The sequence below is a fragment of the Myotis yumanensis genome, unplaced genomic scaffold, assembly GCF_028538775.1.
Source record: "Myotis yumanensis isolate MYYU_CA2020_CCGP unplaced genomic scaffold, mMyoYum1.0.hap1 SCAF_13, whole genome shotgun sequence".
NCBI classification, from domain to species: domain Eukaryota; kingdom Metazoa; phylum Chordata; class Mammalia; order Chiroptera; family Vespertilionidae; genus Myotis; species Myotis yumanensis.
The window spans coordinates 17007678-17030066 of NW_027223764.1; the positions used below are offsets into that span (position 1 = coordinate 17007678).

Genomic DNA, 22389 nt, shown 5'->3' on the forward strand with positions numbered 1-22389 from the left:
CTTTAATAGGATGAATTCATGTGAGATGGATTACATTTTAATTTTTTTTAAATAGAGGGAAAAAGTAAATTGCAGCCAGTATTATGACTGCAGAATGGAGGCCCTTCTCATTAGAGCAATGGTCCTTCAAGTGTAGTATGTAGAATCACCACTGGAAAATTACCAGAAGTGTAAATCCCAAGGCTCTGCCCCAGACCCACATAATTTAAAAATCTGGAAGAGGAAGCCATATGAACTGTTTTAACAGGTGCTCCTGGTGCATTTTTTAGAGCTATTTTTCCAGAGTAGAAAAAACTTCTTGCGTAAAGGACCAGAGAGTAAATACTCTAGGTTTTGCATGTTACATGCATTGGGTCTCTGTCACATATCCTTTTCTTCCTTTTTACAGCCATTTAAAACCTTGACCACGGTTTGCCAACTCCTGCTCGGGGGCAACACAGCTCCCATTCTGGGAGCTCTCTGGAGCTTCCAGCAGACAGGTGGGTTTTTCCCTTGTAATAAGGTAGATGAACAATGGCTTCCGGGCTTCGGACAGGTAGGTTCCCCTTAAAGTTGTTGCCCTCCCTCCAGGCCAAGGCCACAGTCAGTCCAGATCCTATTTTCCATCCAGGTGTTATTAACTCAGCTGCAGACAGTTCGTTGTGCTTTGAAGAAATTTATTCAATTCACAGTGCTATCTTTGAACAGTCAGTAAATTCTACTAGACAAAGCTCAGACAGACACTGACCCCAGGTATGCCACAACAGTCCCCCAAGGAGGGTGAGAAATCACCTACAGCAGCCAAGTTGGAAAGGGCAAGTGACTGTGCTTTGCTGTGTGTCCTTGAAGGCTCTTTGGTCCTGGCTGGTTTTCTCTAACAGGCGTCCAAATAAAACTTCCCTTTCCTAGTCAGTACACACCAGTCTTTGGTATTTAACCGAATGGGCTGAAGAAGGGAGGTAGCCAGGAAATTATACCCATTACAATGTGTAGTTGATGCCTACATAGATCCTTTTTACTCACAGTTAGTAGAATTATCTTTTTTTTCAAGGTGACCAGAGCCACAGCCATTCTAGATCTGTGTGTGTGTGTGTGTGTGTGTGTGTGTGTGTGTGTGTATTATTCATTTCAGAGAGGGAGAGGGAGAGATAGAAACATCAATGATTAGAGTGAATCATTGATGGGCTGCCTCCTGCAGGCCCCCTACTGGGGATTGAGCCCACAACCCAGGCATGTGCCCTGACCAGGAGTCAAACCATGACCTCCTAGTTCATAGGTTGATGCTCAACCACTGAGCCATACAGGCTGAGCAGAATTATCTTTTAATCACAGAAATAAAATCAGACATGATTTTAGAGCAGAACAAATTATCTATAGACAGGGCTTGAGCACCATGGAACTCTGCTGCCTCACACAATGACCTTTTTTCAGCACTAAGAACTCCCAGGTGTCTGATAAAACTCAAGGTTAGCAGCACTCCCAAAGAACCTTTCTGACAGGGGCAATGAGGAGAATGGGTAGAGTGGGAGATGAGCCCCAACACAGACCAGCCCTCCCTCCCCCCAACACACATACTTCCTGCGTTAGCTAGAACTACATGGGTAAAGGTTTCATGGCTTGAGAGAAGATGACACAGAGGGAAGAGAAAAGAAGAGTAGGAACTTCTCTTTGTCCCAGGGGTTCTTCCCAATCTGGCTGGTACCAGAATCCGAAAGTTTTCCTAATTTTTCCAATCGGTTGGCTGAATGTCTCCCTCTGGTCCCAGCAACTTCTCCCTGAGGGGGCCTCAGTTCCTGGTTTCCATGGGATGGAAGGGGGAAGCAGACAGAGGATTTGGTCTTCCGCCCCTTGTTCACTTTCATCCCCTGGAGCCCAATAAACCAAGTGCCTGGGTAGAAGCATGAGGAATTCTGCTGCCTCATACACCCCCAAGTACACCGGAGCCTTAGGCCCTGTTGGCAAAGAGAAATGAGGGCACAGGCAGCTAAGGAGGAGCTGGTGAATATTGGTATAGACTGGTCCTTGCTGAGGCGGGACATTTAGAGACCCTTATTGAAGTAGACAGAAGGCACAAGTTCTCCATACTTGGCCTTGATGGTGTCTTGGAGCTCCTGTTCCAGGTAGGAAACTGGCAGTTCACTGAGGAGAGAGAATAAGGTTATGAGTATGCTACCTAGACAGCAGCAAATTACCCTTCGATACCAACTCAAATACCACCTCTCAAAAGCCCCTTCCCCATTTGTTCCTTCAAAATTAGTAATAGCTACTGTTCAACACAATATGTTGCTTTTACCTCTACTCAGGCCTGTCTTCCTTCTCCCTGGTGCTCAACTTCCACCTTCTCCACAAGATTACAGGCACAGTGCTCGGAACACAGGAGACATCTAACAGATGACCACTGAGCTAAGAGCACTAAGGAAGGGGAGAGTGGCATCTCCTCGGAATATATTCCAGGTCTGTATTCATACCTGGTCTCCTGGAACAAGTCCGTCCTCCCACCCACCTGATGCTGCCCTTCCATGACATGGTGGATGAAGAGGTTCAATTCATCCACCCTCTGGCAAATAAGAGCCAGAATAAGGACCTGGGTTCAGCCAGGGGAGATTTATCTAATAACCCAACCAGCAGGACAGAGTCTCTTGTTGTTCCCCCACTTTCTCTCCAAGGCAGCCCTTGCTGCCCTGGAAGCAGTTCATCCCTTTGGAGACGTGTTCTGGCTTACCATTCCCGCAGGGTTAAGAGGCCCAGAGTTTAGGCTGACAGGCACTTGTCGCTGGACAAATGCTGCCCTTCTTGCCCCTCCCTCTCTCCTTTCGGACAGCAAGCAGGGCAGGGAGAGTAGGGACAGGACATTTGGTAAAACAAAGGAAGGAAGGAATAGCTGATACCATATCTGTGGGAAGAGCCCACAGGCCACTGGCACCATGAAGATGAGGCTGGAAAAAAGAAGAAACCAAAGCATTAGGGGGCGTTTCCCCACAGGCCATGCCTGAGCCCCCTAAAGGATGGGGGAGATGCCCATTCACTTGGCCTCCCTTCCCAGCTGGCTCCATGACTCCATACTCATTCTAGCACGGATTAAAATCAGTCAGCCTCCACCCCTCATCCCTTACCCCGATCCACCCCTGTTGTTCAAGCACATGAAGTCACTAGGGAGTGCAGGCAGCAGCCCTAAAGACCACATGCATCCACTGAGACGCAGGGAAAGCAGTGAGGGGTGTGAATCCAAAGGCCCTGCTCCTCTATTCACTGAACATCTGGACTGTTGGAGAACAGTAAGGGGCAGGGTTGATCAAACTTCAATGTGCACACAAGTAACTCCAGGGGCCTAGAAAAACGCGATGCTGATTCAGGAGGTCTCGGGATAGGCTTGAGAGTCTTTACTTCGAACAAGTTTTCAGATGATGCAGGTCCAGGACCATGTCTCACGGGCCTTGGGAGTCTAACAGACCTGAGTTCCTATCACAGCTTTGACACTTAGAAGTTGTACAGTCTGGGGCACGTTACCTCTGGGCCAGCAGAGGGAGGACAAGAGTGTCTGCTTTGCAGTGTCACTGCGAGAATTCAATGCGATAACAACCCATGTGCAGCACCCGACCTGTGGGAACTGCCCACCGTGGTAATTCAATTAACAGAAGTACAGCATGTCGCCGAGGACCAATCTCAGCTCCAGCAATTGGGCAAGTGTCTTTCAATCGCTCCAAGCCTTTTTTTTAAAGAAGATGATGGCATCTATGCCTCCAGGGCTGGGGAAATTAAGTGAAATTATAGATGTGCAGCACTAGCGCAGGGGGCACATTCAATATGTGTTAGCTGTTGTTGCCGTCATTAGCCCTGTAGTCCTGGGAAGCATGATTAATGGTAGGACATGTCCAGTCGATGCCAGGCACCTAAGAATGCTGCCATGACGTGGTTTCCTCCCGTGCGAGGTTGGGATGCTTGACAGCCCCAGGCTGTCTCACATTTTTGTCTCTTCGTGTATTTTATCTATTTATTTATTTTATTGAGATATAATTGACATGTAACAATGTGGAAGTTTAAGATGTTGATTTGATACATTCACATATCGCAACATGATGATCTGAGTGTTAGCTAACACCTCTGTCATGTCGCATAACTATCACTTCTTTTTCATGGTGGGATTGTCTCTTTTTTTTTCTTTTGAAATAAAGTTGGGTTTTTTTTTAAATTTTCATAACTGAGATTTTATTGTTTTGAAATAAAGTTTTTATTGCTGATAGTATTACAGATATCTCCCATTTGTCTCATCATTTTTGTCTCTTCTCCAGACTTAAGGTCAGAGGGAAGACCCTGGGACAGGAGGGTACCCAAGCTCTCTGCCTTCCATGCGCATGTGTACACAGAGCCTAGCTAGCCTGGTTTCCTCCAAAGAGATGAGGTGAGAGCTCTCTAGATGGATCACAGGTGTACTGAGCTCCAGCGCTGTGGAAGTCAGGCAAAGGAGTACATGTTCTTCAACACAGGTGACATAAGAAGACAGACCTTGGTGCCCCAGCTACCACAGAACCCAAACCAAGAAAACATGTTACTCACAAGCACCCACACAGCATAACCTGCAACGGCGCATGCAGGACCTTGACTTTCTGCACAAAAACAAACAAAAGGAAAACCCACATGGGACTTACATACCTTAAGGTGAACCCCACGCCTGCCCCGCGACCAACCAACCAGCCTCAGGTATAAGACTGCTGGCCCTGACGGAGAGGAGAAGGGCTCTCCTTGCTCTCTGTAGACAAGGCCAAGCAACCCGCTATGTTGTCTGAAGCGGGCAGCCAGGGGGGCCTGGGATGATGAGCCCTACTTCAGTGAGATGAAGACTGGCAGCTAGAGGGAAGGAGGAGAGGACCAGGAGCTCCCAGGCACAGGTGTGGTGGGAGGGCTCTGGGCAGGGAAGAGGCAAAAGGAAATCCCACTGACCTGCATGAAGGGCAGTTTCTCCAGCCTTTCCATGACGATTGGCAATAAGACTGAAAGAAACCAGGGAGAAGCCGGGGGGACCTGTAAGACCCTCCCTAAGACCCCTTTCCGAAGTCAGATCAGGGACTGAATGATTCTCCCTCCTTCCACAGAAGTTCCAGAAAATACTTTTCATTTGGGAGAATGGCAGACAGAAGGCACGGCCACTCTGACTTGTCCCCCAAGTCCCAGCAGAAGGGTGCTTCCCAAAGCACACCTGCAACAATAGAACACGGGCCCAGGCCCAAAGTGTCCTCAAAACTCAAAACTATCTCTGAGAGCTCATGTAAACAGACTTTTTATCTTCCCCTGTAACATGCCCCTGCTGGAAGCACAACCAGGGAAGGGGATTCATTTTCGCTACCACTGTCTCCCCGGCACCCCACACTGTGTCCAGTACATGGAAGGTACTTAAGAAATATGTGCTGAATAAAAATAACGTCAAGTGTCTCATCAATTGATGTCCCAAGAACTACAGTGTGGTTCTCCTGTGGCTTTCAGCACTCAAGCAAACCAGTATGAGAAGCATCGCTGTAGAAGCTGGGGTCCCACCTCCCACCCGAAAGCTGAGTGTGGCTGAGGCCTCTATCATGTGCTCCAGGGGCCCCCATCTTACTCATGCCAGGGGCTGCCATGGTGATCCGAGAAATAACCACTTGGGTGATGCCTATGGCCGCAGCTCTCTGAGGGCAGAAAAGAGCAAGTTGTTAGGAATGACCTTATCCAATATCCACGGCTGGGCCAGAGTCAGGGTCACAGCCAAGTCTGAGCTGGTACAGGGGGAGGGATGGACCTGCCAGGGGCTGAGTGGCTTCTCCCAACCTTCGCCTACCCAGCCAGCTTCAGGACTAGAAATGAAGCAGAAAGGACATGAGAAATGTCCCAAACAGAGAAATGGGGGGGGGGGGGGGGGATTGAGGAGAATGAGAGTGGAGTCAGGGAGATCCTGCTCTGACCACTAAGGACAGGACAGGGTATGAAAGGGAGTTCCCTCCTCCCACCCAAAGGGAGACGTCTGCTCACCCGGGAATGACCAAGTTCATTGTGATTTTTGTCCTTCACGGAGATGCCTTGGATGAGTTCCCTAGACACAGACAGGAGATGCTGGATTTGTGAAAGGGGTTCTGGAAGCCTGCCAGCCATGTGACACACCAGGGGACCAAGGCCAGGGGACCAAGGCCAGGGCACTCACGCTCTAGGGAGCCACCTCCGTAGCCTTGCCCTGTGACCTTCCCCTGCACTCCAGCGAGTGGTATCTGAAGTGATCTAGGGCATTGGCTAAGAGAGCTAGTCCTGAGCCCAGACTGCCTAGGTTGAATCCTGACACTGCAGAGTGTGTCTGATCATGAGCAAGTTCCCTAATCCTTCTAAAGACTCAGTTATCCTCAACTGCAAAATGGAGACAATCCTGACACCCACTTCATAGGCCTCAGTGTTTTAACAGGATAATGCCTGCAAAGTGCTTAGTCCGGTGTCTGACACAGAGCGCCTGCACCACACACAGTAGCTGCTCTGGTTATTATTCTCAGGCCAGTTCTTGACAGCATTCGCCCCAAAACCAGGTAGATGGCTGGGACTTATTCATTTGATGGAAAGGAGAAACTGGATGGGGAAGGGAGAGATTAGAGGAGCAATGTGTATGCACAGCTATCCCGTAGTGTGCTCTCAGCAAGGGCAACGTGACACATTTCCACTTACTAGCAGTTCTAAGAAAATGTGGCTGTAGAAATTGGTGATGATGATGAAGGCTAACATTTATATAGCACTTGTTATGTTCTAGGTGCTATTTTGAGGACTTTACATCTATTACATCATTCAATTTTATAACAGAGGAACATCTATGCTTTCTCTAGTCAAGAAATCAGAACTGCCCTAGCTGGCATGGCTCAGTGGATAGAGTGTTGGCCTGCAGATTGAAGGATCGCAGGTTCGATTCCGTTCAAGGGCATATGCCTGGGTTGCGGGCTCGATCCTCAGTAGGGGGCGTGCAGGAGGCAGCCGATCAATGATTCTCTCTCATCATTGATGTATCTATCTCCCTCTCTTCCTCTCCCTTCCTCTCTGAAATCAATAAAAATATTTTTTAATTAAAAAAAAAAGAAATAAGAACTGAGAGACACAACAGCTTTCTCCTTTCAACTATTCTTAGAGCTGGGTACCTGGGAAACATCGACCTAGTCCTCCGGCTTCTTTCAAAGCTTCTTGGCTCTGTTCTATCTTTGGACACCTCGCTCTGCTGCATTTCATTCTGTAAACCATCCCCAGGGCTTTGGAAGTAGGCAGTGCTAACAACTTAAATACAGTTGCAGTTAAAAGAACATGATTGAGTATAAAATGCACAGGCTTATGTCTCCATCCCACACTATCCAAAAAATGGCTCCCACATACCCGTCACAGATTAAACCTAAATTACCCGCCACTCGTATTGGAGTGGCCATCACTATTAGAGCAGTCAATCCTCGGGGACCCTTCAGAGGCACAGCCTGGCAGCCTCCCCCCACATCCACCCCAGCTCCAAGAAGCCACCCACTGCCTTGGTCTCTTGCCTTGGTTTCCCTGCTGACCTTGTGGCTTGTAAGGAGGAAAGGGGACCCCTGTACTCACTGCTGTCGCATCATTGGGATATTGACACAGTTAGCAGCGGCTACAGCAGCAAAGGGCACCCAGCGGGCCACCAAGGGTGGAGCTTTCTGTTGGAGAAAGGGAACAATGGGAGTTGCTGAGGCTCGCTGCAAGGTGAGAGCGGAGGGACTGACGGACTACAAAACAAGGGCTACTGCCACACACCCAGACACCCATCTGGGAAGCCAAACTCGCTCAGAGGCCTGAGAAAGACCAACCTGGGGACAGCCCTGCTGCATTTCCCATTACCTGGCTGGGCTCTGGTTATACCCCAACTCACCCAGACTGGGGCAATGCCTAGTTCTCCCTAGGACTTTGCTGCCCCCTGGTGGCCACCATGCCCACAGCAGCCCCAGGAGTACCTTTGTCAACATGTTCATGCTCACAGCAGTGGTCACCGCAGTAGTTGTGGCTGTGAGGTAGGAAAGGGCCATTTGCCTAGTGGAGGAGAGAGGTGCTTAGGAATGGGGAGCCCTTCGGGCTGAGAGTAAGACCATGCCTTGAGTGAGGAAGTCTGGAAATGAGGCTTCATACCTGAGAAGTTCATGTGGTTTGTCCGTGTCATCTTGTAGCCTCCCCCTAACTCCAGGTGATCCAGCCCCCTGGGCCTCCTTTCTGTACTTTATTTATATTTGAATTCAACAAATACTTACTGAGTGTCTATTATGTGCTATATGTTGTTCCAGGTGCTTCCTTTCTGTCCTTTAAACACACCCAGCTTTTTCCTACCTCAGGATCTCTGCACACCGCTGCTCCCTTCCCAGGGTATTCTTCCCTGGGCTCTTTCTTTATTAATATATTTAATATATTTTTTAAATATATTTTTATTGATTTCAAAGAGGAAGGGAGAGGGAGAAAGAGATAGAAACAAAAATGATGACAGAATCATTGATTGGCTGTCTCCTACACATTCCCTTCTGGGCATCGAGCCCAGGCATGTGCCCTGACCACGAATCCAACCATCACCTCCTGATTCATAGGTCAACGCTCAACCACTGAGTCACACTGGCTGGGTTCCCTGGGCTCTTTCGTAGCTAAATCCTTATCCTTCAGAACTCAGCTGATACATCAGCTGTATAGGGAGGACTTCCCTGACCAGCCTATCTGCACAGACACCTCTCTGCTGTTCTCTATCTTGTCACCTGTGTGTTTCCTAATGGCGACAATCTGAGATTATTGTACTTGTTTTCTTAGGAAACCTTCAATTCTACAAGAAGGAGGACCACAAATGCCTTACTCAAATGTATCCCCAGCACCTGAGCCATTCCTGGCATATGTGCAGAATGAATGTAGAATAAATACTTTTAGAATGAACACATTTTGCCCTAGCCAGTTTGGCTCAGTGTATAGAGTGTTGGCCTGCGGACTAAAGGGTCCCGGGTTCGATTCTGATCAAGGGCATATGCCCAGGTTGCGGGCTCAATCCCCAGTGGGGGGCATGCAGGAGGCAGCCAATCAATGATTCCCTCTCATCATTGATGTTTCTCTCTCTCTCTTCCTCTCCCTTCCTCTCTGAAATCAATAAAAAATATATTTTAAAAAAATGAACATATTTTGAATTGGTCCAAGAAGATGCTTTCCTAGTCAGCCTAAGAAAACACTTCCAAGCCCTGAAAAGGGAGGAACTTCATCACCTGTCCAGTGTGAACCCTACGCAGGGAGGACTGGCAGCCTGAGAACCCTTTAGAAAGGCTGTTCCCCTGGAGGCAAAAGGACAGCCACCTCCTCCAAATCCATGTGGACAGCCTGGGGTTCGGGTCTCCTACCTGACTGATGTGGGGGAAGCCGCATTCCTGTTGGTGTAGTTGACTAAGGCATTGAAGGACTGGTTCACCCACTGCCAGAAGATGATCGCTGGCATCGTCCTACCAGTAATCGAGGTCCGGAAAGGAGAGGAGAATGGAAGGGAGGGCTTGGTATACACAGGTCAAACTATGTTAACAGCTCTTCCCCAAACTGCTGCCATGTTCTATACACCTGGGCTTTTGTAGTCTTGCCCCTCTTCCTGGAACACACACACACACACACACACACACACACTCCCTCACTCACATTCACACTCACACTCTGTTCCATCCATGGCTAAATCCTGCCCTGTTGAGAGATTACTTCCTCCTTGGAACCTTTTTGACCCTTCCCCTGCCCTTCCTGAGATGAAGTCATCCCATGCTCCCAACTCTTAAAATCCCATATTCTCTCAACCTACCACTTAGCAAGCTGGACTGTAACAGTTCACTTCTTGGTCTCTAACAAAACTGGAAGCTCCTTGTGGGGAAGGAAGGACTAAAGTCTTTATATTCCTAACAGCTGGGGCCCAAAGTCTGGCTCAATAACTAGACCAGCCGTGGGCAAACTACGGCCCGCGGGCCGGATCCGGCCCGTTTGAAATGAATAAAAAAAAAAAAAAAAAAGACCGTACCCTTTTATGTAATGATGTTTACTTTGAATTTATATTAGTTCAAACAAACACTACATCCATGCTTTTGTTCCGGCCCTCCGGTCCAGTTTAAGAACCCATTGTGGCCCTCGAGTCAAAAAGTTTGCCCACCCCTGAACTAGACAAATAAATGCATAGGGGGGCGGGAGAAGGAAAAGAGGAAGGGGGAAGAGTCACACATCCAGCAGCTACAACGTTTATTCTCTCCCCAATTGAGCTGAAAGGGCCTTCCTATTTTTTTCCTGGGATATTACATTATAAAATGCATTAAATTCATTGTTAATATAAGCACTTTTTAAAGAGGAAATTAATATCGTGTATTCACTGAGCGTTCTAGAAAGGACTGCCTTAGTTAAAATCCAGGTACCAATACTGCCTGGCTGTATGAGCTTGCTCAAGTTATATAACCTCTCTAGAACCTCAGTTCCTCATCTAAAATGGAGAGGTAATAGTACCTCTCTGTAGGACTGTTGAGAAAATTACATGAGGTAACACATTCAAAGAATTTAACACATTGCCGAAACCGGTTTGGCTCAGTGGATGGAGCGTCGGCCTGCGGACTGAAGGGTCCCAGGTTCGATTCCGGTCAGGGGCGTGTGCCTGGGTTGCGGGCACATCCCCAGTAGGAGATGTGCAGGAGGCAGCTGATCGATGTTTCTCTCTCGTCGATGTTTCTAACTCTCTATCTCTCTCCCTTCCTCTCTGTAAAAAATCAATAAAATATATTTTAAAAAAAAAAAAAGAATTTAACACAGTGCCTAGTATCGGGAAAGTTTCATTAAAGATGGTGATTATTATAATATGGCTCCCTGGCTAGCAGACCCAAGTGGCTACACCTCCCATAGCCTTGCTCCCAAGTCCCACCTGTAGAACTGGAGCATGAAGCCTGTGATGATCATGCCGCCGGGAACCTGGAAGGACATCCGTCCAATGACATTCATCTTCTCCCCGGTGTCAGGGTGGAAGGCAGAGTCATACAGCTTTTTGGCATACAGCAGCTGCTCCACTTGAGTCCCTGGGGGCACGACCCCCATCCTGTCACCCAAGGACAGAGTTACCCCCATGTCCCCCGACTCCAAGTCATCCTGCTCTAATTTCTCCCTCCTCCCTGAGATTTCTGCCTATACCCTCATCTTCAGTTTCCACCTCCTCTAGGGAACCCATCCACGTTGCCCCAGTGCCTCCAACCCCTTCCCCTAACCATTCACCTGCTTTTCTCCACCATCATCTTGGCCCAATCCAGCTCCCGCTCTGGTACCAAAACAGTGCGAGGGTCCGTGATATTGAAGAAGTGTTTCACCCGCCCCAGGAAAGTGGACTGGTCCCAACGGGGGGCATCGATGTTAAAACCAGACAGGTCAGGCTCCATCTTGCTCGCACACACAACTGTGTACTTAAGGAAGACAGGAAAAATGAGGACTGTTCCCTAAATCAAAACCTGACCCGGAAGCCCTGGGCATCTCCCACTCTGGTAAACTGCCCGCTTTCACCAGCCACTGCCGTCATCTCACTTAGTCTGGGAAGGACTCAGACTGAGCAACTGGGTACCACCATGTGTTTCCTGAGTGCCTGCTGGTGGCCAGCCCTGTGCTTGATCATGCTGTGGGGGAGACTGGTAAAGGGGACAACACAGTGCCTGTACTTGGGGAGCTGAGTCTGACTGAGGAACAAGAGCCCACAGTGGAACCGTATGTAATATGTACAGCAACAACAATACAGGAGATAAGCAGAAGCAGAGACGGAGGGGCAGAGGAACAGAGTAATCAGAGGGGGCTTCTCAGAAGGAGTGGAATGTGAGGGAGGCCCTAGGAGATAGATTTATCTGAAGGAGGTAGGAGGCATGGGATCACATTAAAGGTAGAAACAATCACAGATAAAGTGGAAATGAACATGGCATGATCACTTTCGTCATTTCAGTGTCTGTGTGTGGTGCATGTTGGCCCTGTGAGAGATTCAGGGCCGTGGCTGTGAGTGAGGCACCATGTCTGCCCTCAAGGAATTTCAGAATAGAGGTTAAACAGGTAAGTAATTCAATACGGACAGCAGAGTAAACAATGCTGCTGCCAGACCCCGGGAGCAGTGGAAAGCCAGAAAAGAGGCATCTAAGACTGAGATGACCATATCTCCCAGTTTGCTTAGGAGTGTTGGCCTGGGGTCATTACTAATAGCACCCCTTTCACTCCCAATTTGCATGTGTCCCAATTCGGATGATAAATTAAATGGTCACCTTATCTGAAATAGATGAGGGATTCTTTTTTTTTTTTTTTTTTTTCAGTCAACAGAGCCTTTATTAACATGCAAGTATCATTTGCCACAAGCTATACATGTTCTCCTAATCTTTCAGTTCTTTTTCAATATTTTAACTTAAGGTTACTTGTGGATCTAACATAAAAAGTAACCTGCTAAAATCAGTCAAAGTAAAATTTGATTCTAGCTCTTACCTTAACCTTTTATTATTTATATTTATAATTGACATCATTTGTCTCAAGTAACAGAATATAATTCTTGTATTTGATAATCTTCTATACTAAAATATATGCCAGTATATCTTAAGAAGTTACTAAATATATGGAATTAACATATATATTTAACTGCTTTCAATAAGCTGGAAAGTACAATGTTAAGTTTTCTAAGAGGAAAATCATTTATAGATCTTGGTTGTTTATGGTTTTTGCAGTTTCCATAAAAACTGGTCCATATTAAACCAGTGTTGAAGAATTAAGATGGAAACTTAAAAACCCTAATGACAGTCTTGATTTACTAAGATAGAAACAATAATAAACCAAGCTACAGTTCTCTTTTCCCAGGCCCAAGCAGAGTTGCTCTGTTATAGCTTTTGAAAAATTTTTTGTCTGCCTAGTATAAAAGCTGAATGACCTCTTTATAAGTTAGATATCAGTAGGAGACCCACAGATGATGGGCATATTTATTGGGACACATTTTAGTTAATAGAAGATAATTCATATACCGTATCAAAATGCATTATAAGATTTGCACTATATCTGTCCACATGCTTGTCATATTTTATAACATTTCAGTTGGATGCAGGAAGACTGGAATTGTTCACAAAAGTCTAGCTTTTAAGATGTGGATAAAGTTCACAGTGAGTCTTTTAAGATATTTAAGTAACCAGAAGTATAATAACAAGAAGGGATTATGTAAGAAGAATGAATATTGCAAAGGAAGCTTTATAGTCAATGAAAATACAGTACTTTGGATTGGCCAAAATGCACAGTACACATGAAATCAAGGTCATGTACTTTACTTATTGACCACGTGGCTACAGTTCAAAAGGTCACTACTCCAACAGCCTTACCAAGTAATCTTCCAAATTGTTTTTAAATAAAGTTCTTCAATTGTAGCAATGAACAAAAAGACAAGATACACTTAAAACAATACTGCAGTTTATCAAAAGACACATAAGAAATTTCAACTCATGTCTTTGACAGTTATAAAAATCAATGTTTGGCTAAGTTATAAACATGTTTATAATGCAATTATTTGCATAATTCTAATAAAAGTAATGACAGCTATAAGATCAGAATAGGTTTAAAAACAACAACACTGAAAACATAAAAATACATAGCCCCATTATTTACCTGTAGAGTATGTTCATTTATGACTAAATTTCAGCATTTACTATATTGCCACTGCTCTAATTTTAAAAATCACATCCAAAGGGTAAGGCAAAACTACCTAGCAACTGCCTATTTGATTATTTCTCAATTTGTGAACATGTCCTTAATCTGTTGATGTAGCAAACAAATTTCAACTGTGTCATGCAAAAGAAGAGACGACAGTCTGCCTTGCAATGAACTTTAAAGTTCAATCGCACACAAGCAACATGCTATATATGAAAAAATTACTAACTGAACTACAGGTATTAAATACTGAAAATAGTTAAAAGTTTATTATAATTTGTTTTATTTAACAATCTAGGAAGTTTGCAGCCATCAGCAGTTCCAGTGCAATTTCAGGTGCAATTGGGAATTCAGGAATCTCCCTGGAGCTGTTAGCATAGCGAACCTTGTAAGTAAAATACATGCATACTTTTGATAGCACATGTGAAGGGATCTCTCTAAAATTGACTTCATTAGTTTCATTCTCAGCAAACTGACCTGGGCCACTCAACATGGCTTGTATCGTTCCTGATGTTAATGCATGTTCTCTTTTTACAATAAATTCATGACCATCTGAAGATATCAACTTGACATACATGGCATCAGGGCCTTCACAGCCACCATAGGCTTTCTCTTCTCCATTCGTCCAGGTCCCTGCGCACCACCACAGCCCCCATTCCAGGGCCACCCCTCCACCCCCACAAGCCTGCCGCCGTGAGTTCCAGGCTAGATGAGGGATTCTGAACACACTTTGTTAGTACGAGAAATAAGCAATGTTTTGGAAATATGCATAGAAGTTAAATAAATGGAAGAGCAGTATTTCAAGCAAAAAGAAGAGCCAGCACTGAAAGCTCATGGTGTGCACAATGTCACTCCTATCCTCACAAGAAAAAAAGCTGAACAAACTAAAAATCAACAACTCTTCTTAGCCCCATCAGAGAATTGAGATCACAGGGCAAACCACTGTCCCCAAACCTGGAGACAGGCAGGTAAAGAGACACACAGCTCATTGAGAGCAGAGGCCCACTGCTAGGGCAAGTATCACTGGAAAACTTAAACTGCAATCAACGAATTTCTGGAGGTCGATGTGGACAAGTGGGGACTCAATCTTGGAGGACACTACTTTTGTGAGTTTTACCTCCAGAAGCCCACTAGGTCCTCAAGGTGAAGATCAGAAAAATATCTCCTAGTGCTTCTGGCAGCCAATCAAGGATTCTCTCTCATCATTGATATTTCTATCTCTCTCTCCCTTCCTCTCTGAAATCGATAATTTTTTTAAAAGAGAGAGAGAGAGAACGAGAACGAAAATAATTTTAAAAGAATAGATTAGCCAAGAACCTTGAGACAATTACAAAATATGTGGCAAACACATAATGGGAATACCAGAAGGAGAAGAAAGGAAAAGAAGAAATATTTGAAGAAGTAATGACTGAAAATTTTCCAAAATTAATGACAGACACCAAACCACAGATTCAGGAGTCTCAGAGAACACCAAGCAAGATAAATGCTCCAAAATCTATATTTAGGCATATTATATTCAAGCTGCAGAAAATCAAGATAAAGAATATCAAGAAAGCCCTAACCGGTTTGGCTCAGTGGATAGAGAGTCAGCCTGAGGACTCAAGGGTCCCAGGTTCGATTCCGGTCAAGGGCATGTACCTTGGTTGCGGGCACATACCCAGTAGGGAGTGTGCAGGAGGCAGCTGGTCGATGTTTCTCTCTCATCGATGTTTCTAACTCTCTATTTCTCCCCTTCCTTTCTGTAAAAAATCAATAAAACATATTTAAAAAATATATATCAAGAAAGAAGCCAGAAAGAGGGGGGCAAAACCTTACTTAGAGCAAAGAGTTACATCAGAAATCTCTTTAGAAACCATGTAAGCAAGAGAAGAGTGAAATATTTACTAGTAAGTGTTGAAAGTACAAAACAACAACCCATGAACCTAGAATTCTACATCAAACAAAATGATCCTTTAAAAATAAAGGAGAAAAAGAATTTCTCATACAAACAAAATTGAAGGAGTTTGTCAACAAGAGACCTGACTTGCAAGATGTTAAAGAAGTTCTTAAGAAAGAAAGAAAATTATATAGGTCATAAACTCTGACCTACATAATAAAATCTTTACTTTTCTTCTTCTAATTGTTAACAGTTAACAAACAGATAACAGTGTGTTTAAAATAATAATAGCAACCATGTATCCAGTGATTATAGCTGTAAATAAGTGAATGATATAGTGGATGGGAGGGAGGAACTGAGAATACTCTACTGTAAGGTATTTGTACTACCAATGAAGTGGCATAGTATTATTTGAAAGTGGACTTGGATTAGTTGTAAATGTATATTGCAAACTCTAGGGAAACCAGTAAAAAAATTTTCCCAAAAGAAAAATTAATAATAGATATGCTAAGAGAAGAGAGAAACTGGAGTCAAACAGAAAGCTAAGACTTTGGAACTTTTGCCTAAAAATTTCAGGAAGAAGCCCAGCCAGCATGGCTCAGTGGTTGAGTGTTGACCTATGAACTAGGACAGTGATGGCGAACCTTTTGAGCTCGGCGTGTCAGCATTTTGAAAAACCCTGACTTAACTCTGGTGCCGTGTCACATATAGAAATTTTTTGATATTTGCAACCATAGTAAAACAAAGACTTATATTTTTATATTTATTTTATACTAGAGGCCTGGTGCACAACATTCGTGCACCTGGGGGGTGTCTCTCAGCCTGGACTATGCCCTCTTGCAGTGTGGGAGCCCTCAGGAGATGTCTGACTGACAGCTTAGGGAGCAGGCCTAAGCTGGCAGTCAGACATCTTTGGTGCTGCCGCAGAGGCAGGAGAGGCTCCAGCCACCGCCGCTGCGCTTGCCAGCCGTGAGCCTGGCTTAGGGCTTCTGGCTGAGTGGCGCTCCCCCTGTGGGAGCGTACTGACCACCAGGGGGCAGCTTCTGCATTGAGCATCTCCTCCCTGGTGGTCAGTGCGTGTGATAGCGACCGGTCGTTCTGCCGTTTGGTCGATTTGCATATTAGCCTTTTATTATATAAGATATTTAAATGCCATTTAACAAAGAAAAATCAACCAAAAAAATGAGTTCGTGTGTCACCTCTGACACGCATATCATAGGTTCGCCATCACTGAACTAGGAGGTCATGGTTCGATTCCAGGTCAGGGCACAAGCCCAGGTTGTGGGCTCGATCCCCAGTGTGGGGCATGCAGGAGACAGCCAATCAATGATTCTCTATCATCACTGATGTTTCTATCTTTCTCTACCTCTCCCTTCCTCTCTGAAATCAATAAAAATATATTAAAAATAAATAAATAAAATTTAAAAATTTCAGAAAGCCATTAAAAGATTTTAGGAAGAGTGACAAGATCAGATGTGTAGCTTATAAAGAACACCCTGGGCAATCATCCTATATAATAGAAGGCTAATATGCAAACTGTCCCCTCAGGAGCTCGATTGACCGCTTGCTATGACGTGCGCTGATCACCAGATGGTGGCATGGAACGAAGGAAGGCCCTGGCCGGCAGCAGGAAGGCTCTGATTGGCCCTAATTGCCAGCCAGGCCTAGAGACCCTACCTGTGCACAAATTTCATGTGCCGGACCTCTAGTATGAGATAAAAACTCAGAGAGAGGAGCTGGAAGGGGGCCCCAATAACCCAGGCAAGAAATGGGGCTCAAATGAACCCAAATGCACCAAACAGAAAGGAGGGCCCAAAAGGAGAGAACCTAAGTGATCGAATATAGGAGGTATATTATGAGTCAGGGTTCAAGCAGAGAAGTAGAATCAATAGAAAATATATCTATATATATAAAAGCCTAAGCGACAAAACGACTGGTTGACCGGTTGCTATGGCACGCACTGATCACCAGGGGGCAGACGCTCAATGCAGGAGATGCCCCCTGGTAGTCAGTGCACTACCACAGTCAACCTCCCGTGGCCAGCCAACCTCCCGCAGTCCCTCCCCGCCGGCCAGCCAACCTCCCACGGTCCCTCCCCCTGGCCAGCCCGAGGGACCCCACCCGTGCATGAATTCGTGCACTGGGCCTCTAGTATACATATAAAATCTCATACACAGGCAATCTACTTTGGGCCCCCTTCCTGCTGCCCTCTTGCGGCAGGAAGTCTGTCTATCAACCAATAAACTTTGTTTCTGCCAACAACAAAAATCACACACACACACACATACACACAGATAAAAATTGATTTAGTACAAGGAATTAGCAAATTGACTTATGTAATTGTGGGAGTTGGCTAAGTAAGCCGGAGGTCAACAGAAGAGGCGGACAGGAAGGGCTGATCTTGGGGGAAAGGGAAGTAATGTAGGCCCAGCTGTCTCTGACTCCAGGGAGCCTCGCCCTCTTTTAAAGGGATTCCATCTGATTAAGTCAGACCACCCAGGCTAATCCCCTTTAGGTTAACTCAGAACCAACCCATTACGGATTTTAGTTATATTTGCAAAATCCCGTCACCACAGTCCCCAAATTAGTGTTCCATGGAATAACTGGGAGACGGTGTGTGGGAAGGGATTGGCTAGGAACGGCTGCTTCTCCCTCATAGCCCACTACAAACGGACGAGGAGGGGGAGGATGCTAAGGAATTTTGTTTGGCCTAGTCAAGCTAACACATCACAAATATTTAGAGTGATACCTGGGGTTTCTGATTTGGGCAATAATGTGCTGAGTCCAAGAATATAGAAAAATAGGCTTTCAGGAAAAAAAAATAGTAAGTTTGATTTTCCACATATTGAGTTTCAAGTGCCGTAGGACTTTCTGACTGCCGGCCACCTGTTTCTTTGCAAATACCATTCCCTGTCCAGAGTGCTAGTCCTTCCCCTCTTCACTAAATAACCCCTACTCATTTTTTTTTAAAGAATAATTTTCAGATTTAACTTACATCTTCCACTACGAGGTCATTTGTCTTTTTTTCTTTAAAATAGCACCTTAACTCAGAATTTTCCATATATAGAAAATTACAAGTTCACATGCACAGCTTGTGCCCATGGAGCTCTGGGCTTTGCCCTCCAGGAACAGGCTAACTTGGCCTCCTGCAGGCTGGTTCAAAGACCAAAGGCATTTCACTCAGTCCCAACTGAACCAGGAGTGGGAGAGGGGGAAGAGTTCACCTGACTCCAAACGAACCTACAAGACGTTGGCCTGGACAGCAAATCATACACTGATTGGCTTACAGAGCCCCACACTCGTACCCCTGAAATGGCCCAGCAGAGCAAACTGCTATGCCTCTCCCTCAACACACACACACACACACACACACACACACACACTTCTTCTCAGACAGCTCTCACCACCCTCAACCCAACATTGGAAAGTCCTCTGCCTTTTACAACAGAAGCTTTCTACCATGAAGGGGTAATCATTTGCTAAATTATGCAAGAAACTTTGCCTTCATTACTGAGGTCAGGACAGTAACTGTCCAGTCCTCGTCTGATGTAAAAATAGGCAAAATAAAAATCTAAATTCTATGTCTGGAACATCTTTCCCACATCAATGCCCCGTAGGGCACAGTTCCATGACTCCTTCCCGGCAAACTCAGCCCTTCTGTTCCACGCTCCCCTAGCATCCTGTTTTCACTGGCAGCATGCTGGGCTTTTGAAATTGTCACTTTCTTATTTACAGTTATTGTGTGAACTCTGACTTCCCTGATAGACTGTAAGGTTCATGCTGTATCTCTCATCTACCTTCTAAAGACACTAACTGCCTACTTGAAATGCATTCCAACTTATCCGTGGGTTCTCCTGGCATCAAGGATGTTACCTCTTTTAAATCTAAACTCAGAACTTGCCTTAGTTACCAAACAGCTGGTTTTTCTTTACCGAAGATGCAAATTGTCTACCCTGCTTATACTGCATCCTATCTAGTCTCTAAGTTTTCTTCCAGTTACCCTCCCTCTTCCCACAGAGCCACATCTAGTACTCCCCTAAAGAGGTCACTATCGTGTCCAGCGTGGCCCCACTAATGGAGAAATATGGTTCCATTACTGAGAACAAGAGGGGAGATGGAGGTCAAACAGTGATTGACAGATAACTCCCTTTCCTTCTAGGGTTAGGGATGAATCCAAGATCCCAGTTTACAGAACAGGAAACTAATGCCTAGAAAGGCTCACATGACTGAGCCAGCGTTTGTGGCACTACACAGCCCTCCACTGACAACAAACAGATCCAGTCCTGTATATCCATCCGAAGATCTGACAATAGCTAGGGCCTTACCTTCCCTTGGTCACAGGCCTAGGGTCATCTAGGTAGGTGTTCTATCCACTATAGGTTACTTGCTAAGGAGATAGATGATTGATAGATAGATAGATAGATAGATAGGAAGGAAATGAAATAATCTACTAAATCTCCAGAAGTAACATTCATCCTGCCAGAGAGAGTTAATTTTCTCTGGCAACTAGTATCAGAGCTCAGAGAACAGACTTTCGACCCACCCCTCTGGGATATCCTCTTACAAGGGAAGGGAAGTACCCAAGAGGTCCTTGTTTTTATCCCAGGTAGGAATAAAAACAAGACATTCTGGCTGGTACTCACATCAGAGGAAGATCAAAGCAACCAAGGACTCAAGAAGGTCACACACAAAGACCACTGAAATGGCAAGGGTTGGTGTCAAGTCTGCATAGGGCAAATTGGAGAATGATACTAAAAATTAAAAAAGCAGACCAAGGTATATGCTTATGTACACTTACATGACCCCAGGGCAACAACTTAGAGAAGTCTGCCTTGGCTTTTTCACAAAAGAACCAGAACAGAGATGGGTAGACTGTAGGAATGATGCTCTGAATTAACCACTCATCTTGCACCTCCTTAGTCAAGGTTATTAACTGAGTTTTCTCTCCAATGATCTGAAGCAGGTATACAGGTAGCAGATGTTTTAAAAAATACTTTAGTTGAATTCTTAAATAGCTAAGGACCATTCAGGGGAAGTCTGCCTTCGTTCCAATGATCTTCACCAGACTAGAAAACCTGCTGATAGGAAGAGGGACAAAGTCCAAAAACCTAGATGAAACTATTAATACAGTCATGCTCCACTTAACGGCAGGAACACATTCTGAGAGATGTCTCATTAGGCGATGTTGCAGTTGTGTGAACACCAGAGTGCCTTACACAAACCTAGATAGTATAGCCTACTACACAGCTAGGCCATATGGTAGAGCCTATTGCTCCAAGGCTACAAACCTGCATAGCATGTTACCATACAAAACAATACAAATTTAAATCAAGTACAAGAGAAAATGATGAAAACAAGAGACACATTAAACACGATATGTAGGAGGCTGCTGCCAGTGTAACTCAGAATAGTTTTGCAGCAAACTTTTTTATAAGTATAAAGAGTATACTCTAAAATAACAATAAAAAGTATAGTACAGTAAATACAGAAACCATTAACATAGCCGCTTATTTTCTAGTATTATGTACTGTACATAATTGTATGTGCTATACTTTCATATGAATGGCAGCACAGTAGGTTTATTTAACCATCATTACCACAAACACATGAGTAATGTGCTATGTTGGAACAGCTATAAGGTCACTAGGCAGTAGGAATTTTTCAGCTTCATCATAGTCTTATGGGGCCACCAACATATATGAACACATATCATTGTTGATTGATACTAAGTTATGTGGTGCATGACTGTAATAGCTAAGCCCTATATAGCACTTCCTATGTGCCAGGCAATGTTCTATAAACTCGACATATAATAATTCATATAATCTCCAATTATAATTCATATAATCCTTACCTACCCAGCGAGGTTAGTAAGAGGCACGCAGGCATGTGCAGTCAAGGTGTACCACTCCCTCTTCCCCTCCCTCCCCGCCCACACTGTATCAGCTCTTAAAAAGTTCTAGGTTTACATCACAAATATAGACCACTCTGTTCTGGGAATACAAAAACGTTTAAAAGAACTTACATAAAAGTCAGAAAGAAATGGGTTCAAATCTCCTCTATATTGCTTAAAATAACCACTTTCCAGGGTTGTGGGAATGAAATGAAATATTGTGCGAAATGAGGATGTAATATCCAAGAGGGTACATTTAGTGTGCTGCTGTGTCTCCAGTGTCCAGCTCCCTGTGATGACTCTTCTTCTGTCCTCTGCATGGGGAGGAGGTGGGAGGTAGTACCTCCCAACTCACCCAGACTCCCTCTCGATCTTACTTGCCTAGAAGTACAGGCCCATTTGTTGCCTCCTTGGGGCCTGCAAAAGTCGTACCTCCCGGTCTAATGCAACTTAGCAAAACCCGGCGAAACCAAAATGTCTTTCACCCGCGCTGTCAGCTCACTTCAGGGCTCAGGGCCAGTTCCTCGGCAGCTGTTACTTCCTCCGACAGACGGCCTCCCACCACCTGGACTCCTCCATCCCAGGCTTTAACACTGGTGTGTGGAGAAGGGTGCACAACCCTCTACGCCCCCACCCCTCAGGCTGACAGATGAAGTTTGCTGGGGGCCATCAGCAAGAGGTCCAGGGGCAGACCCTGGCCACTCCTCTCGCCACGTGGCTGCGGCAGGTAGAAGCCCAGTCCGCGCTGCAGACCAGCTTGGTCAGAGTCGGGACAGAAATGCAAGCTCCCTCCCAGGGCTTAAGGACTAAAGGTAGACTCGGCAGGCGGCTGGCTCCCCAGACCACTTACCTGGTCCCGGGAAGAATGCAGGCCTGGCCTGGAAGCCCCGTGAGACTCCGCCCGGGAACCTCCCCTCGCCCCGCCCCCACGCCTCTCCTTTCCGACCAATCACAGGCCAGGCTG

General features: G+C 45.4%; 1 protein-coding gene and 1 pseudogene across 7 annotated transcripts; both read right to left on the reverse strand.

Moving 5' to 3' along the window:
* Positions 1 to 639: 639 nt before the first annotated feature.
* On the reverse strand, positions 640 to 22334 carry SFXN2 (sideroflexin 2). Of its 7 annotated transcripts, XR_011473549.1 has the most exons (13): positions 22276 to 22334; positions 11224 to 11408; positions 10880 to 11050; positions 9345 to 9443; positions 7941 to 8016; positions 7561 to 7646; positions 5980 to 6040; positions 5573 to 5639; positions 4918 to 4967; positions 4534 to 4583; positions 2868 to 2915; positions 2273 to 2391; positions 2035 to 2118 (listed from the first exon to the last, which is right to left on the reverse strand). XR_011473549.1 is itself a non-coding variant. In XM_070432382.1 (12 exons), the coding sequence occupies exons 2-12, from the start codon at positions 11382 to 11384 to the stop codon at positions 2019 to 2021; spliced, it is 969 nt and encodes a 322-aa protein (XP_070288483.1). In that variant the 5' UTR covers positions 11385 to 11408; positions 22276 to 22334; the 3' UTR covers positions 640 to 2018. The 7 variants fall into 7 exon arrangements, 6 of the variants coding, with proteins under 6 accessions (XP_070288483.1, XP_070288484.1, XP_070288486.1 ...); XM_070432382.1 differs by lacking the exon at positions 2273 to 2391 and having other exon boundaries at positions 640 to 2118; XM_070432383.1 differs by lacking the exons at positions 2273 to 2391; positions 22276 to 22334 and adding an exon at positions 20176 to 20196 and having other exon boundaries at positions 640 to 2118.
* LOC139021449 (elongin-C pseudogene) lies at positions 13927 to 14233 on the reverse strand (annotated as a pseudogene).
* Positions 22335 to 22389: the final 55 nt, after the last annotated feature.

Bases quoted from the DNA above. Each gene is read 5' to 3' on its own strand.
- SFXN2 (XM_070432382.1), bottom strand. From the start codon at position 11,384: ATGGAGCCTGACCTGTCTGGTTTTAACATCGATGCCCCCCGTTGGGAC. The intron at 11,051-11,223 runs GTGAATGGTTAG...CTTGGGTGACAG, and splicing joins ATGATGGTGGAGAAAAGCAG to GATGGGGGTCGTGCCCCCAG. The intron at 2,916-4,533 runs GTGAGTAACATG...TCTTTTTTCCAG, and splicing joins GTTATGCTGTGTGGGTGCTT to CCTCATCTTCATGGTGCCAG.